This window comes from Bactrocera oleae, chromosome 3 (genome assembly GCF_042242935.1).
Source record: "Bactrocera oleae isolate idBacOlea1 chromosome 3, idBacOlea1, whole genome shotgun sequence".
Lineage (NCBI taxonomy): Eukaryota > Metazoa > Arthropoda > Insecta > Diptera > Tephritidae > Bactrocera > Bactrocera oleae.
Window position 1 is genome coordinate 89,814,583 of NC_091537.1, and position 13,476 is coordinate 89,828,058.

General features: G+C 33.2%; 1 protein-coding gene across 1 annotated transcript in view; it reads left to right on the top strand.

Annotated features, from left to right (window-relative positions):
• Positions 1 to 13,476, top strand: part of Ca-Ma2d (Ca[2+] channel Muscle-specific alpha2/delta subunit) — a 32,491-nt gene that overhangs the window by 10,162 nt on the left and 8,853 nt on the right. The window contains exons 2-4 of the mRNA XM_036359929.2: positions 11,943 to 12,024; positions 12,101 to 12,467; positions 12,540 to 13,414. Coding sequence (XP_036215822.1) covers positions 11,943 to 12,024; positions 12,101 to 12,467; positions 12,540 to 13,414 — 1,324 coding nt within the window. The remainder of the gene's footprint in view (positions 1 to 11,942; positions 12,025 to 12,100; positions 12,468 to 12,539; positions 13,415 to 13,476) is intronic.

Sequence of the window (13,476 nt, forward strand, 5' to 3'; positions counted from 1 at the left end):
AAATGTTACCAATCCGGTAGATATTTAAACGTTATATTAATTTAAAACATTATAGAGAGAACCTTATATCTAGAATACTAGCACATGACTCCATTTGGATCACATAATTTGCGGGAGTGAGTGGGTATAAGAAGATTTGGGAATTTTTCTGTATTTAAATTTAATTCCACAATCCTTGTTTTATTGTTTTCTTTTATCAAAGAATTTTAAATTAACTACATTAATAAACAGTTAAAGGGTAGATTCCGATGAAATCTTGTTGTAAACATAAAATTTTTATAGAGAACACTAAAGCGAGTTTATTATTTGGGCGCAATAAAATGAGTTTGGATCAGTTAAGAATTTATTTAAAAAGATAGCAATAAAAAGCTTGAAGTATTTAAAGGTTTTGCCAAACTCGCCTATATACTTAAAGGCATACATAAATATGTACAAGTATATGTGACTTAAACTGAAACGCTCTTAATTTTTCCTTTCTTGTTCAGCAAGCCTGCGCACAGATTCGCTTTATTGAGTTTTTATCTGTCACGCTTTTTATTTGAACCTCCCCAACCTTAAACCCCTATCATGTTCCTTTGGCCGGTTTTATAATAGCCAATTTTTATTTTTATGCCAATGAAACCGAAAATCTTACGCTTTTTGAGCTTACAAGCACGAAAACGGAAAAGAGTTTCAAACCCAATTGGTAACAAGTGCCTTTTACTAAAATTTTTATTGCCGTAAACGCTTGACTGGCCACAAAACAAGATTTAACGACACAAATCCGTCAAATTACCTTCTCGCAACACCTTCGCCACTCGCACAGCATTCATTGGTCGTTCAAATTGTAACACGTGCATAAAGCTCCTTTGTGTTGGTATATATGTATGTAAGTATGTATGAATGTGTTGGCAAATTCATAGATACACATACTTGCATCTGTTGTCGTGTATGTATATGTAGGTTCACCTTAAAATGCCAAGAGACATTCGCATCGATAAAGTGTGCCAGAAAATCAATAACAACAAAAATGTGTAAAATATTTCAACCGAAAGGATTTTAAATTTATGTGACGGAATGTGACAAACATGTACATACCAGCACTTAAACTTATTTTATATGTACGTATATCATTGTGGAAAATGTTGTAATGGAATTTATGCAAGTAGGGAAAAAAATATTTGTAGATAAGCTGAGTCGAATTTTGTATATGACAGAAAGAGCTGACTGACGCGCCATTGTAGTGTTGCCTTAAATATTTAAAAGATTATAAAGTCTTTCATGAAGATAAGATAAATTTTCTGAGATAATTTATACGGTGTTGTTGCTATTTTCTTACATATTTTTATACATGTCGTTTGCTTACTGCAAGACCGTCATAACTTGAAAAATTCGATTTTTGAGTTAATTGTGCAGGAATCCAACCATTAAGTAAAGTTTTATTTTGTGTTGAAGTTTTGTGTTTCTGTTCCTTCTTCTTCCTGAGTGTACAGTTTTTTTCGAAATAGCAAATTTTTAGTTATGACGGTAGCACCCGATATACATATATAACAGTGGTTTTATTTTATATACAAATTTGTCTGAGAGGCCATTTGTGTTATTTTTCAGATCATTTTACTGTTATGAGCAGTTCTCGATAAAATTGTTTATGCTTGATATTATTCTGCTATGTTATTGTATTTGTGACGAAATTTAACAGCATATGGTCAGCATGTTTAGCTTTTTAAAAATTCTTAAACAAACATAATGGCAATGTTGTTGTAGTCGATTAAGTCATAATAATTAAAAATTTTTGAGGAAAATTTCGTTACACGAGTTTGTACTATCAAATTCAACATTTTTGTGATATTCTATGGGCACCGGCTACCGGCAGGGTGTATTTCGGTATATAAATTGTTTTGATAATTCATTTTGGATTTCTGTTATCTCTTCAATTTCAGTTCGGCATTCAGAATACTGTCATATGTAGAACAATTTTTTTTTTTTTGGTTTTTTGAGTTCCGAGTTCACAAAAGAGCTTTCTTAAAATGTTTGAAAAGAAGCATTATCGTTATTTATATTTTGATTAACATATAGCCTAAACCATCATCTTTAAAACAATACATTATTTGAGGATTTCGAATCAGTATGAGAGCGGTAATAGGGATCCTAACACAAAAATTACTAAACTACAAATACATTTTAGTGAAACACATACAATAAAATGCACAAGACCGTATAAAATCAAGTGAAACTATACCAGAAAAAATAAAGTTCTTCAATATATTTTTTGAGTTCCATTAAGTTTAGTACTGCTATGAGACATTTCAGTAAAATTATTTAAATGCCAATTACGATATATAATATTAATATTATCAACCACATTCTGATGTTCCCAAAAACCGCACTGTAATCACTCTTTTAAGATATCTGACATTCGAAGACATCTTTTGCCTCTTTATAGATTCCCTCAAATAGGTGTTATATGACTACTTTAAATTCCAAAGATACAGCTCTTAAACTTATGCATTTTTTGTGTACCACAACTGTATAAATGCGAAGATATATAGACCATGTCAAGTTTTCGCTCTCACTTAACATTAATTACTTTTCATTTGAAAACTAAATTTTCCAGAAAAAAGTGGCATGGCATGTTATACAACGCACACATAAATTTTATCGCTGGAATATACTTTGGATTGCATGTTTACACGAAAACACCAATAAAACGGGAAGGATAAAATTTGCAAATGACTTGCTGCGTGCTACAATGCACACATACAGGGTTTACATTTTGGCATCAGTCAATGCTGGCAGCTCGTGAAGAACACGATATTTAGCTTATAGTTTCTTAATACCAAAACGATGCTAGCGGTTTCCAATATGTCGATGAGTCAGCTATTGTTACTTTAGACAATTCATAAAAAATGTATCACAAAAGCGAAGATTTTTTAGTCAAACTTTCAAAAGAGACCTTTGTGATAGACATTTCTTCGGTTCCGACTTCGAATATTAAACTTTTGAAAGAGAAGCAGAGGCATTGGAAGTCTGTCTGTCTGAGCGTTTCAAACTAAAAGCACATAAACGAAAGTTTTCTGTAGATAACCTCAATTTCGGGCTTAACGGGTTATATCCACTTGCTAGTGAGAAAAAAACGAGTTCTTTCGTGAATTTTTTTTGAGGAGGCGTTTTATTTAATATGTAATTGTAAATAAAGTACATTTACAGAATTTAATATACTTAAATAATCGGCGATTAATATTGAAAATTTTGGATTCCCTTAATATCGTAGTCGATATCCCAGAGGTCCTCCCAAGAAAGATGTCTGGTGGTAAGCAATATTTTTATTTATTTATAATAATATAAAAATGATCAGCGTGACGAGCTGAGTCGATTAAGACATGTCCGTCTATCTGTCCATCCGTCTGTGCGTCCTTCTGTATATAAACGAACTAGTCCCTCAGTTTTTGGGATATCTAACTGAAAATTTTCACCCGTCCTTTTCTCAGCAAGAAGCTGCGATAACGTACCATTAAATCATATAGCTGCCATACAAACTGAACGATGGAAATAAAGTGCTTGTATAGAAAACTTTTTCATTTGACGAAATTTGCATGGGTTATTGTCCAAAGCTCCGGTGCAGTCTCAGAACGAGTGACTATAGCATACAGCTGCCTTACAAACTGACCGATCAAAGTTCTTGTAATATATCTTTTGTATTTGTATAGCGTATTATAGTTTCGGTGCAACCGAAGTCAACGTTTTTTCTTGTTTGAAAGTCACAAGTGGATATTCTACTACAAAGCTGATTCCCGTATGAACGAATGTTCAACTATCCTAGATAACACGACAGCAATGCATTAAGGTTGCATTAGAATCAGCAGTCAATCAATCAATGCTTAAAAATTGTCTACTTATAGTTAATTCCGGTCCGGTTCCTATTGAATCCTCTTTTATGTCATTTCCTAAAACAAGATATACTAAGATATATTTCTTGAATAAATATACAATTCTAGAAAGAATACTTCTTGGAAGGACTTGTTGATATATATGTACTTCATTACAGTATTTCTTCAATTCCAAAATAACTTAAAGCGGGCATTATGGATCGATAAAAGACAAACATCTGCTATTTTTATAGACAAATGGAATTTGCGAGTGACAAAAATGCCAGAGCACTGTATGTAACATGTATACATAAACATACTAGGACTTACATTGACAACCTAACCATCTACCATTCTAACGACCTGGCAAACTCTGCACACTCAAGTGTAAATAATCATCATTGATTGATTGAATGCATGGGTGATTGATGTGGCTTCAAGCGAAATGCTTTAATATGAATCAAAAACGAGAATTTAATTTATTTATTATACAATATGTGAAAAGCGTTACCGCTATGACGTCACATGGCATACATTAACACAAAAGCCGAGTGCCGCGCAGTCCTCTTGACATACGGTAATTTATGCCGTTATATATTTTGTGCGAGTGCTCCAGACCATATGTGTTGTATGTATGTATGCTGGTGCAGCAGATATGCCGCCATACATTTGCATTCTGTATGTCGCATACGAGTTTTGCTCTCCTCCATTTGCACTTAAATGAATGAAGGAGGTGTCATCAATTGTAGAAATATAAAATATCGCAACTGCCAACAGAATGCAGCACAACTGTCATAACATGCACCGCTGACAACTCTTGACTTGCCTGCTAGTGTTGGTAATAACGCTAATTGAATTTGTTTCTGTGTGTGTGCTTATGTGTTTGTGCGGTAGTGTATGGCGTATGAGTAACCATTACCACTTTAGTTATTTGATTTCAATTGAAATTCAATTAAATGTGCACCATTTTGCAAAATGCAATTTTGTTGCGCCGTCATGTGTATGTATGTAAGTGTGTGTGTGTGTATGTAGATTAATTGTTGAAGATGAGTTATGAGTGAGCTTTTGTTTGACGCGTGCTTAAAAAGGGTTTATCTTATCTACATTCGTGCTAAACTACAGTCAATTAAATAAAAGGCAATAAACCAGTAGGTAGTTTCTTTAGAGGTCAAATCTAGAGAAGTGGAGAAATCACATTTTTATTTATTTTTATATATATTTTTTTATGGTGCTTCAAAAGCTTCCCAAATAGAATCAAATCTGTTTACAACAGATATATTTGTAAACCTTAAGAGGTTATAGCCACTTGCAAGTCAGAAAAAACGGTTTTTATGTAATTTTTTTTATTTTTATTGTTTGAAAAGGCATTATATTAAAAAATCATGTATCTTATATTTTATAAACAATGTACTCCTACGTCTTTTAATAAGCGGCAATTGATTTTGATAAATTTTCGATTCCCCGCATCCTGTTGCCGATCTCCAAGAGGAGCTCTGAAAAAATCTGTCTGGCAGTTGGAAATATTTTTCTGCTTAAAATTATCTCAAATCCAAAAATCAAAAAAAATTATTATTAATATAGATGAGTACAGGTCTCTGTACAGTTAAAGACTAGTAAAAATTTTAATATTTGACAAAAAGTTGACTTTCCAAAAAAACAACGGCGCTTTTTTAAATTAAAGCTTCAGAATGGCTTAAAAAATCAAAATTATTATCAAAATCATATGCCTTTACTTTGAAAAGTGCTTCTAACAAGCTGGTATGAAAATATCGGAGTAATTTTCCTCACCGACTCCAACTCCAAAAATAGCGTTTCGAGTGAAATGCGATCACAAATAGTTAAAAAATTCTTAGAAATGCACTGATACATATCTTCGAAACTATACCAAAAAAATATATTTTTAAAAATTCAAAAGTGGATATAATCTTTTAAGCAGAAATGTAGAGAAATCTTCCAATTTAACATTTTTCCGAGAAAATTAAGAAACATTTTTTAATTTATTTAAGGTATTTTACTATTTATAGCAATAAATGTTTGTAAAATATTTTTACTTCAAGAAAAAAATACTCTCAGCACACGTCTTTAATATTTTAACCAAATTTTATCAGCGCAAAGTTATAAGTATATGAAAAAAGATTTGCGGTAGATGGCATTGGAATCAAAATATTTTCAAAAATTGATTTCTACTGCTTAATTTGCTTTATTTTCAAATACATTTAAATTTTCTAAAATTAGAATTGAATTCAGTTAGCTGTGAAACTATGTAATTTAGTTCAGCTGTGAAATTTTTTTTTTTCAAACAACTATTAGTGCGCTTCAAAAATCGAGCCATACTAATGTTCATGTATAAATATGTATATATATGTTTGCACTTATTTCAGTAGTTGTCTGTTGGCAGTGTGTTCTATTTTTAGTGGCATTGTTAAACGTTTGTCGATTAAAATATTTGTTTTTGTGTTCGAAAGATTTATGATTGAATTGTATGGCTTCCTCCTTTCTGAAAATTCGAAAATTTATATCGTCAAAATTGAATGATTTTAAATATGAAAGTGAATTTTATTCAACAAATACAAGTGTGTAATTAAATGGATTGTTGTTTTGGATATTAATACTTTGGCTTTACAGTGTATTGCAAAATGTGATTAATGAAATGATTTCTCTCCAATATAAGCAATTTAAATTTTTATTGAATGAAAAGTGGATATGAACTCGAATAAAGATGACAAGAAATAAAATTTAATTTTATAGCATATTGATAGTCCACGAATTTTAATAGAGTTGCTTAATCAACGCTCGAACTTCTTTAGACCTTTAATAGAGATATGTATATACAAGATAAGCTTTACGAGCTGAGTCGATTAAGCCATGTCCGATCGATCTGGAATTGTGTACAAAAAATTGCTCATTTATTGGAACCGTCGATTTCGATTGTTTTCACAGAAAAATTTGAGAAGAAAGAAGTACTTTTTGGAGTTACACGTGATCTCCGATGGCACTAAAAATGATTCCGGCTGCAATGATTCCGGCCTTCTCCGTAAATGAAGCCTTAAAAAATTCTCTACTCAAAGATATTATCTGTACAAAAAAATATTAAATATCCGTCGAAATAATATCAAAAATTTATAATCTGGCGGCGTTTTGAAACAAAAGTTTAATTTTATTCAAAATTTCGGCCTTTTTTGGGCAGCCTCAATTGATATATAGAACAAGCAGAAAAATTGTTTAGCGATCGGTTAATTTGTGTACATGTAATCACTCAAGCAAATTTGACAAATGTCGCATTTAAAGATAAACTGATGGAGCTGATTAGAGTACGCGGCTACACTTTTGAAGCCTGTAACTCAAAAAATATTTAATATATATATTTAGAATTTAATATGTTATTTATAAAGGTATAACCTATTCTTTTTTATTAAATTTCACACTAGATGTGCCGCTATAATATAGCAAGTCCGAGACCACTTTTCCTAAACGTTGTTGCAAGTCAACTGGTGACTGAGTTTTATGTCTCAATGTTTCTTTGAATAATTCCGTTTCTTGAGTATGATAGTAAAAATATTCCGTGTGTATTTTCGCAGTATTTTTGGGTATGACAAAATATAATCTACGAATTTTTCATAGTATTTCAAGTTATGGCTTGCATAAAGCAACGCCCGAAGAAGTACCAGTACAGGAATTCTAGTATAATTTTGAAATTGTAGACTCATTATTTTTGAAAAAACAAATTGCAATAGTAAAATAATTGTACATTGACTCAGACAATAACTATTAAATCCTGGAGAACTATAACTTTCAATTAGCTAATGGAAATCTATAAAGAATTAAATGGAAAAAAATTTTAAATTTGAGAAAACCAGTGACCGCAATGTGTTTTCGGACATATGAATACACATAAAAACAACATACGCTTTACTTTCTACGTCAATTACAAAAAAAATACACAAAATCGCAATAACAACTACAAAAAGTGTTAGTAATGATAAGAGTGGTTTAGTGGGGAAGAATCCGTATTAAAATAATAAATGAAAGAAATATTTAACCAAATCTAAATATACAACCTAAATAAATAGGCCAAAGTATTTAAGGCTAAGCGTACACTTTATTATTTTTTTATTTTTCTATTGACCTGGAGAAACGTATAATAAATATTAGAAAATTAATTGCTGGATTATTATTTATATATTGCTTACAAACACACGATTTTCAGCAAGTAAAATTAGCATAATTATGACTACATTATATGGGCAGGTGATAAAAAAGTAAATAATAATAATGTGAGCAAATCAAGCAGCTGATAAAAGTCATATTTGCACATGTATATGATAACCTATACTTGCATATATACCTGACGCCATATGTATGCCTATAACGTAAATACATACACATACATATACAGATATAATTCATACATATAAACATATAATACATATATACATATATATACAAACATATAATATACACATACATAACCAATGTTTGTGCGTCGATTTATGAATAGTCATAAAAATATTATTTTGTTTTTGTTGCTTTAATTATGTTTGAATGTACGTTGTATATTGTTGTTGTGTGCCAAATGTCATGTTAAATACAAATGAAACGCCTAAATGAACAACGGATAAATTGTTGGAATTAAAACAAAGCATATAACTAAGGTTGCGTATACGCCGTGGTACACTCGTTACTTATAGAGATAGAGCAAAAGCAGAAAGAGAGAGCAAATTGAAGAGTGAGCGCACAACGAGAAGGAATCGGAGCACGAAAATGTGTGCAAAAAAGATTGTTAATAAAATGTGAGCTAGCAGCGAAGTAGTGTGTAAGGCAATGGCGCAATAAAGCAGCATGGAAATCCTTTAGAGCACGCAAAAATGACCTCAACACAGCACACTTGTTGATTGCCATTTATTTGCGCACGCATTAGCAATGTGGTTTTAGTGCGCGCTCTCACTCTCACACTCTCTTTTCAATTGTCACCAACGTGCTCTCATGATGAGTCCTCGTTTTTCGCTTCTACTCTTTTGGCTTTTCCTTTCTATTCATCAACTGTGCTTCTGCGCCATTTTATCAGCCGTTTTTTATTAACGGATTTTTTGTTTGTAAACAAATAACAGCTGTTGGTTGTGATCAGCTGTCCTATACTGTGCTACGCTGCTAACTTGATTTTCTCAACAATGCCTGCACCAGCATTTATTCTGCACAGCAGATTGGACATATCGTCAGTGCGACGCCAGCAGCATAACGACATGTCCCAGTGGGCCCTTAAGCACATAAATACATACATATACATATATTTTCATTATCAGCTTTTTTCCGCTTCTTCCACTGCATTTGCATAGATTTGTTTGCATGTATGTGCAAATGTAGATGTATGCAGCTTATATTTGTCTGTGTCAAACGTATGCTCACTTAGATACATAGCATGTATGTATATAATCCCACCGCGGGGCTGCTATTTTCGTTTGCCACGTTGCCGACTTGCCGATTTGCGGACTTGCTGGCTTTGTGTGCCTATTTGACGTGTTTGCTTGCCCGCGGCTGTTGCGGCAGACGTGTCTGCATGTGCTCTTTTGTGTGCGGGTGTTGGCCCAGTCATACACACACACACATACGCACAATACATGCATGCTCAAATTGTCTTCAATTATGTATGTGTGTGCCCATGGGGCATATAGTGGCACTAGCTTTACGGTACATGTAAATTGTTTGCACTTTACGCTCCCCTTGTGCCTCCGTTAAAATTTATTGTTGCCACTTATATATAATATTTGGCTTTTCATTATCTTCACTCGGTTGAAAGTTGTCAGCACATTGTTCGGCACTGCAGAATTTGTGAACGTTCCTATTTGACAGCAATGCATATTTAATTTGGTAGTCACACTTATTGTGTGCACTGTTAGAAACCTTAAATGCAAGTGATGGTATTTGGAATACTATAGATTAATCTTTATTACGTTATAGAAAGAGTAACCAAATATTACTTTATTTGTTCTTTAGAAATGATCAGAGTGACGAGCTAGGTCAGTTCAGCCATCCGTGAGTCTGTTCTTTTCTTCTTAAGAAAATGCTAATTTGTCGAAATCGCTAATATCGGACATAAATTTCATACGAGCAGTATGTTCTTAAACTCTTTCTTCGACTGGCCTTTATCCGACTACTGTAGAAAAACAAGTATGCTAGTATTGTTGTAACGGTAAATGGGTTTTATTTATATATTAATAATTTATTTCTTTTTAGAAAGACATACAACTTTTATATCATTTTAAATTTCATTTTGGTCATATGAAATCCATTTGCTGCCAAGTGCCAAATACAATTTCAGTGCACGTAGGGAGTGAGCCTAGGAAGCGTTGCATATACTCGTATAAGGTTTACTAAAAAGAATTCCATAATTTTTTCATTGAATTGAAGGTTTTATTTAGCATAGTGAAAAGTATCAGATTTAGGTGAAATATATATATGTATATTTTGTACGATAAATTGTTGGCATTTTTAAGGTAATTTCATAATGCCACTCTCATAGAACCTCTTGTTGCAATTGGAAAAACATTTAAACATTTCATTTTCACAAGCTTTTCTTGAGATAAATTTTTCAAATTAGTCGCCATAGACAAAAACAGTTGGCCGTCTAGAGTGTGGTGCGTTTTAAAAACCAAATTTTCGAAACAGAATCGACGAAACCAAAATTGCGCATGATTGACTCAACAGTATCATGGCCATATAAACTTTTCACATTTTCAGGAGCCTGGCTTATATTTTCGCTTTTATTTACCGAAGAAAAACTATAAAATATGGTGTACTTTCACTTTGATGTTGTTCTCTTTGACGCGTGTTGAAACAATAGTCAAGCAATCACAAAACTGTCTACGAGTTTTTTTTAGTACAAAATCGTATCTTTCGTCCTTACACGACGCGAGATATAAGTTAAATTACAGGTTACAAGAAAAGTAATGAATTTCATTTGATTTCATTTAACAGACCTAAAATATTTTACATGAATATTTTTAAAGAAAAAAGCAGGGTTCGTCACTTCAAAAGACCCTTTGTTATGGTTCAGCAAAAAACTAATGACATGACCGTTTCGTTATCATGAAAGAGCTCGTTAAAATTCTCCTGAAGCTGTTGAGTGTTTTCTGTATAAGTAGACCGATGTTCACTTACAATAATTTACCAACTCTTTCTGACTTACAAGTTTGAAGAACGAGCTCGACGAGAAGAAAAAATTTTGTTTGAAACTCGGACACACATATATTATTATTAAATGTATATAAATTAAGAAGAGTTTTGAGACAATAATACCTCTCACTGACGCTCTATTCATAACTGACTCTGGTTTAAAAATTTGGAGAACAAGCTCGGCGAGAATTGATTTGGAAAAAAGTAGTATAGATTGGGAAATCTAAATCATATATTATTATCATAACAAAGGAGGAGTTCTCAGTTTGTTGCTAGAATAATATTACTTTCTTATGGAAACAAAGTATTTTTCAAAAGCTTATTGAGAATTATAAAACTTAGAGTCACATATAGCAAATAGTTGTTTTTGTCAACCAGCCAACTAAAAGAAAACGTTCAGACCGAATTCACAACAATGCTGCTGTTAAAGACTGATTAAATAAAACCTGAAGTGGACCCAGGTATTAAAAGAACCTGTTGCCTACAAAAAAACATACAGTCGTTCCCATATTTCCAGGATAGTCGAGTCTACGTAACCAAAAGGATTTCGCATTGAGTTTTATAATTCACACTAGCCAAGCTGTACTAGCAGTTAATAGATAATGTTCAAGTTTAATCTACGTTTGTTAGATTTCATATTACTTTAAAACTGTCATGAGTTTTTATCAACCATCGGCTGGACATTTATTAAAAAAATATTGGTGTATCTGGGTCAATAAATACAGAGTTGTTGTACAGCTATGATCATAATTATAAGCAACGATTTATAAAAAAAATGCATTATATTCCTAAAGCAAATATAATTCCATGCCTACATTTAGGGTGACCACATGAGCAGGACAAAACTTCACAGAAAAACTTTTTATCTTATATTGACCATAGTAAAGTGCATATTGAGTCAAATATTCTTTTTACTACTCCTTCTAGCGTTGGCAAATGGGCAATGCAGTTTGGCGATGAATTGTGGGAATTAGCGCAACGTATGACCAAATCTCAAGAGATTAAAGCCGTAAGTACACGTTGGCAAGCAACAAGCGTGCATTTTATACTAGCGTACTGCTAACAATATACATTTCTCTTTACAGAAATACAAAGAATACAATGCACGCGTCGAATTGAAAAATGGCACCGAACTCATTAAATCCATCACAGCGAATGTTGGACGCATGTTTTCGCGCAAAATGGATGCGGTACGTTGCATACAACAAAAAGCCGAGGCAGTCAATGAAGAATTCGTGTTTAATTACACATATGCCGTGGATAATTACCAATATTATTCAAGTAAATTTTCAATATTCGATGACAAGCGCGCTGAGGACCTGCTGGATAGTATGATGGAATACGAGGATAGGTATCTAAATTTTACGCTAAACCCGGATACGCACTTTTATAATATATCTGTTGATACAGAACATAGTTCCGTCCATGTACCATCTAATATATTTGATGGCGGTAAGTTGAAATAAAATTTATATATTCTTTTACAGAAATTTTTTAATTTATTTTCGCTTATGAATAATTTAGGTAGAGAAGTGTTAAAGACTATTATGTGGTCTGAAACGCTGGATGATGTTTTCAAACAAAACTACAAATCAGATCCCGCGCTGTCGTGGCAATATTTCGGCTCTGACACTGGCATACTACGCCACTACCCCGGCCTACAATGGCAACGGCGCGGTAATCCGGATAATGCCGACACCTATGATTGCCGCAAACGTTCGTGGTATATAGAGACTGCCACCTGCTCCAAGGATATTGTTATACTATTGGACAATTCGGGTTCGATGACCGGTTTCCGCAATCATGTTGCCAAATTTACAATACGCAGTATTTTGGATTCTTTCTCGAATAATGATTTTTTTACGGTTTTTAATTACTCCGCGGAGGTCCACGATATAATACCATGCTTTAAGGACGCCCTTGTGCAGGCAACACCTGAGAATATCAATGTGTTTAATGATGCCATTGAGGAGATAAAACCTGAGGGCTATGCGAATCTCTCTTTGGCATATGAGAAAGCATTTCAGCTATTGAAAAAATACTATGTCGAACGCCGTTGCAATGAGACGTCCACCTGCAATCAAGCTATAATGGTTGTCACCGATGGCGTTGCTGGCAATACCACCGAAATTTTCGAAAAATATAATTGGGGCAATGGCGAGAATGGCACAATGAATATGAATATACGCATATTTACCTATCTGCTGGGGAAAGAAGTGACCAAAGTGCGTGAGATACAATGGATGGCCTGCTTGAATCGTGGCTACTATTCGCATGTGCAGACATTGGACGAGGTGCATGAGGAGGTGTTGAAATATGTAGATGTGATAGCCACACCGTTGGTGCTGCAAAATGAGGAACACCCGCCAACATGGACGCATTCGTTTACGGATCGAACGGTATGTAAACTGTAAAACATATTAAAAATTCTAGCCACACATATTGACTCTTCTTTTCATTA